This window comes from Zingiber officinale, chromosome 11A, assembly GCF_018446385.1.
Source record: "Zingiber officinale cultivar Zhangliang chromosome 11A, Zo_v1.1, whole genome shotgun sequence".
Taxonomy (NCBI): Eukaryota; Viridiplantae; Streptophyta; class Magnoliopsida; order Zingiberales; family Zingiberaceae; genus Zingiber; species Zingiber officinale.
In genome coordinates, this window is record NC_056006.1 from 93,927,420 (window position 1) to 93,932,157 (window position 4,738).

The 4,738-nt window shown below is 47.3% G+C and overlaps 1 protein-coding gene across 1 annotated transcript; it reads right to left on the reverse strand.

Moving 5' to 3' along the window:
- Window positions 1-1,302: 1,302 nt before the first annotated feature.
- LOC122030891 (BTB/POZ domain-containing protein At3g50780-like) lies at window positions 1,303-2,905 on the reverse strand. The gene is made up of 2 exons (XM_042589936.1): window positions 2,430-2,905; window positions 1,303-2,358 (listed from the first exon to the last, which is right to left on the reverse strand). The coding sequence occupies exons 1-2, from the start codon at window positions 2,664-2,666 to the stop codon at window positions 1,396-1,398; spliced, it is 1,200 nt and encodes a 399-aa protein (XP_042445870.1). The 5' UTR covers window positions 2,667-2,905; the 3' UTR covers window positions 1,303-1,395.
- Window positions 2,906-4,738: the final 1,833 nt, after the last annotated feature.

The following is a 4,738-nucleotide window of genomic DNA, read 5'->3' on the forward strand; positions in this document are numbered from 1 at the left end:
TTTCATCTGAAAAATAGAGAGGCGGCTCACATTCTAAAAGGAAAAAAGGGTAAGAAACCTGTAATATCATTTTTGACACTCAAAATTTTTGACCAAATGTTGAATTATGCTTAAAGATTGCATTACCACTTATAAAAGTTTTGAGAATGATTGATTCTGATGATAAGCTTGAGTTTTCTCTACCAAGTAATAGAACATGCAAAGGAGGAGATTAAAACAAATTTAAGGAGCACAAAAAGAGGTAAAATATTATTGAATTTATTATGTTTTAATTCTAATATTGAGTTATGTGGTCATTGAATTTCTCACTATTTGTAGATACGAGTCATTTTTTGCTATTATTGATAAAAGATGGGAAGCATGCTTAATCAACCTTTGCATGTTGCAAGCTATTATTTGAATTCTCGATATTATTATAGTCAAAATTTTCAACTAGATATGAACGTCCGTTTGATTTTATGAATATATAGCGAGAATTGTTCTTAATGTTGTTGATTGAGATAAAATTGACCAATAATTGGATAGATTTAGAATTAAAAAAGGATTAATATTTGACAAGGAATAAAATCTCCAAGTTATTTATTTTTTTTTTAAAAAAAAAATAGACTCAATTAGCAATAAAAATTATTTATGATTTATTTTTTTATGATTTGTTTTTTACTTTAGTTGATTGGTGACATTCTTTTGGGATGATTGTTCGGAGTTACAAAGATTTGCTATCAGAGTTTTAAATTTGATGTGTAGCTCTTTAGGATATGAACGTAATTGGAATACGTTTGAAATGATAATATTTTTTTATGCTATTTAATTGTTCAATTAGCTAAACAATCTAAACTATTGAAAAATTTTATAACAAATTCTGTGGTGTGATACTTTATACTCTTTTCATTTAAAAATAGGAGTATTCAAAAAGGAGGAACTGTTTAGCTAAAAAATGGATAAATGATTTGGTTTTTGTGATGTATAGCTTGAGATTAGGAAAAAAAAGGGAAAGAGAAAAATACAAGATGATAAATGTTGAAAATGATCCATTTGAATACGGATTGTTAAGTATATATATATTTCATTTTTCTGTTAAAGACAAAGTTATTATGAACTGAATTATTTTAATAAAAAATTATAAAAATTTCTTGTAATTAGTTTTATGCTATAGAGCTATTTGATAAACATTCTAATTTATGCAAGTCCCTAATATATCTTGTAGAATTTTAATGTATATGGAATGATGTTTATTTTTCAAGAAAGGAGCTTAAAAGGATGGTAGAAATTTATACTAATTATTTGGAGGTTGCTCTATGGACATGCAGGAGATAATTAGAGCTATTTCCAATTATGATTTTTTCTTTAAAAAAAAAGAAAAAATTGCAGCCTAAATTGCCAAGTCTAGTAGTCTAGCTATCTGCAGATTACAGGAGGCCTTGTGAAGGTCCTCCTCCACCACACCTCAAACGCCCTCTCCAGATTGGGGTAGCTGTCGCCCGACTTCAAGAAGGTCCCCAGCCAAGAGAGTAGGATGCTCTGCTGCTCCTCCAGCGGCAGAGTCAGAATCGTCCTCCCGATCCCTTCGTCCACCTCCTTGCGATCGAACCCCCTGCAGCCGTGCTGCAGCCAGCTGTAGTCATAGATGAGACGATGCGGCCAGATGTACTGCAGCCAGCCGTAGTCATCAATGAGAGGCTGCAGCCAGACGTGCAGAAGCTGCTTGCGCGTCTCCTTGGAAAGAAGCAGCTCCCCTTTGCCGATGCCGACGAAGAGCCTCGAGGTGATGTAGTTCACCGGGCGACGAGATGTTATGGACACCCTCGAGTGCAGCTCTGCTAGCTCGTTTTGGCTCGCCCACAAGGTGGCGAACTCGTCGGAGGCGTGCTGGTCGACCAAGATCTCTACCAGCCAGAGTAGATTGTCCGCCGCCAGACTGATCCGCCGCTCCACCGGCCCTCTGCTCTCCTGAGACAGGTCCGTGAAAGCGGACTCCGATGCGTGTCGGAAGAGATCCAGCAACGACTCTAAGCAGCGCCGGCACGAGGCGTACAAACTCTCAACGCTGATATCGGCGGATCCATTCGCCATGAGGAGGTTCTCCTTGAGAAGCTTGAGAACCAACGACTTCATTTCGCGACGGCCTCTGCCTTCTCCGCTCTCCAGGACCATCTCCAATATTTTAGAGAGCGTGTCATTGGGTGAGTGACAGAAACCGGAAGCTACTCGGTTAAGTATGGGACTGATTCGATACCCATCATCCTGTAAATGTCTGATCGAGGACACAACTTTTTCCTCTTCTTCTCCTTCCCAAGGCACTGCTTCAAGGTAATCCAGACACGACTTGATGCACGCATGGAAGCCGAGCGTTTCAGCAATCTGCAATTGTAAATTAAATTAACTCTTCTTAAAGCAAATGCCATGGTAAATAATTAAAACGTTCAATCAACCTTCAAAATCCGGAGAACTCGTGAAACACTCTGCTTGATCAACCTGCGCTTCACATCTTTAGCGTACATCAACCCGACAGTCTCGACGTAAATCTCCACATCGTCGCATTCGAGAATTTCGATTTGAGGCACTGGAGGCTGCTCGGAGAGCTTATCAGCGAAGAACTTGCTGTGCTCTGCGAGGACGTTTCTGTGGACGCTCATCCTCACGGAAGTGCCGCACTTAGTGTGCAACATAACTTTGAGGTCGCTGGTCTCCAACTGACCGAGCCCAACAGATATCTTTCTCGGGATCTTAGCGTTTTGCTGGTGTGACCTCTCAGTGCCCTTTGATGAAATTGAGGGTGATCCCGTTCAGAAGCTAAGTCAGACGGACCGTCGGATGAGGTGGCGAGAATGTTGACGAAGTCGCGATGTCCCAGAGGGGGGTGTGCTGAGATGGCTCCCGTGTTGACCAAGTCTTCAAAAGTCCTCTGGTCAACGCTACCCTGCAGCCAGTGACCGGGTTGGCCCGGCCCCCGGTACCCCGATGCTCGAGGCAGATCCAACGAATATATGAGTACAAGACTAAGCTATAAAATAATAAAATGCGTATGGAATATAAACGGAGGACATACCCTGGCCTAGGGGGCGCCCTCGGATGGAACGCGGCTAGGATTGTCGCGACCCGGAAGAGTAGATGACTCCGATGAGGCTGGAGAGCTGGATCTGACGACGAGAAGCTGAACGAAGCACGGACCCGGAGGACGAGCTGCAGGTCGGGATATAATGCTGGTACGCAGACCGGGATAAAGCACCGGCACGTAGACCGGGATAAAGCATCGGTACGTAGACCGGGCTACTAGGTCGGCACGCAGGCCAGGACCTGAGATCGGCACGCATGCCGGAAAACTAGGTTGGCACGCAGGCCAGGACCTGAGGTCGGCACGCAGGCCGGAAAACTAGGTCGGCACGCAGGCCAGGACCTGAGGTCGGCATGCAGGCCGGAAAGCTAGGTCGGCACGCAGGCCGTGACACGACACATCAACAACAAGAGTAGCACATAGGTCGGAACACGGTGAACAAGCCAGGTCAGCACTAAGTCGGAGCACAACAACGGCACGAAGACCGAGACACCAAGCGGCACGAAAGCGGGGAACACCATAGTGACACGCAGATCGGAAGCATACGACGATGAGGGTTCTCAAAGGTGGCGACACTCAACCATCGTGTGGATGGGGCAGCGGCTACGGCACGAACAGGTCGATAGCGTCGGCACGACGAAGGTGGATATGGACAGGCGTGTACAGTGCCGGTAGCGGCGCGAGTCCCGCGTCGTCGGCCAGGGAGAGGAAAGAAGGCTGCTGGCCACCTCTTTGGTCATGGCAGCGTGGAAGAGAGGGGGTGGGGGCAGCTGGCGGTTGCTGCCGGCAAGGAGACTGGTGGTGTCGAGAGGAGAAGAGGCTAGCGGCGGTGTAGAGAGGAGCAAAGCAGGGAGAAGGAGAAGAAAAGGAGGCGGAGCTGTGGCAGGCGTCAACGTCGAGAGGAGAAGAGGAAGAGTCGTAGTTGGCTGCGTCTTGATGAGGAAGAAGAAGAGGTCGGGCTGTGGCCGGAGGTTGACGAGGAGGAGAACAGCCGCTGGCTGTCCTCGGCGCCGATGAGGAGGTGAGCGTGAGGGAGAGAAGCTGGGGTGTCGCAAAGAGGAAAGGAAGAGGGTTGGCAGCTGGCATAGGCTCCGGCGAGGAGAGTCTCCGGCGAGAAGCATGAGGAGGAAGGAGGAGTTGGCGGCTTGGTGGCAGCACAAAAACGGGGAAGAGGAGGAGAAGAGAGGAGGTGGTCGGCGGTGAGGAGAAGGAGAGGAGTGGAGAAAAGGCGGCCGGCGACCTCGGCTCTGGCAAGAAGAGTCAGAGGGATCCTCCAACCACTGTGGCGGCGGACCAAGACCTCCTCTCCACACGAACCTCCTCCTCCCTTAATGCCCTAATAGTGGAATGGCCCTCTTGCCCCTCTCCTTCCCTCAAACTCCCTTTCTGCCCCTCAGCCCTATCCGTATCACAAGCCTCCCCCTCAAGTCTAGTCGAAGGAGGCGCAAGTCCGACTGACTAGACCCAGCCAACGACAAACAGAATCGCTACTGAATGCAGAGTCATATCGCAGGTCTGTCATATAACGTCGAACGAGTAGCTGTGGCAATGTTAAGCATGTGATGCAAACAGAATCGAGCTAGCGACGAGAAATAATTCGAAACGCACGACAAGCAAACAATCGATCAGATGCTGAGGGAGACCGAGTGATATTGCAAAGACGCTCGGACGAGACCGAGCAGAGCG

Excerpts from the sequence above, each read along its gene's own strand:
- LOC122030891 (XM_042589936.1), bottom strand. The coding sequence starts at position 2,666 with ATGTTGCACACTAAGTGCGGCACTTCCGTGAGGATGAGCGTCCACAGA. Across the intron at positions 2,359-2,429 it reads GAGTTCTCCGGATTTTGAAG|ATTGCTGAAACGCTCGGCTT; the intron begins GTTGATTGAACG and ends TTACAATTGCAG.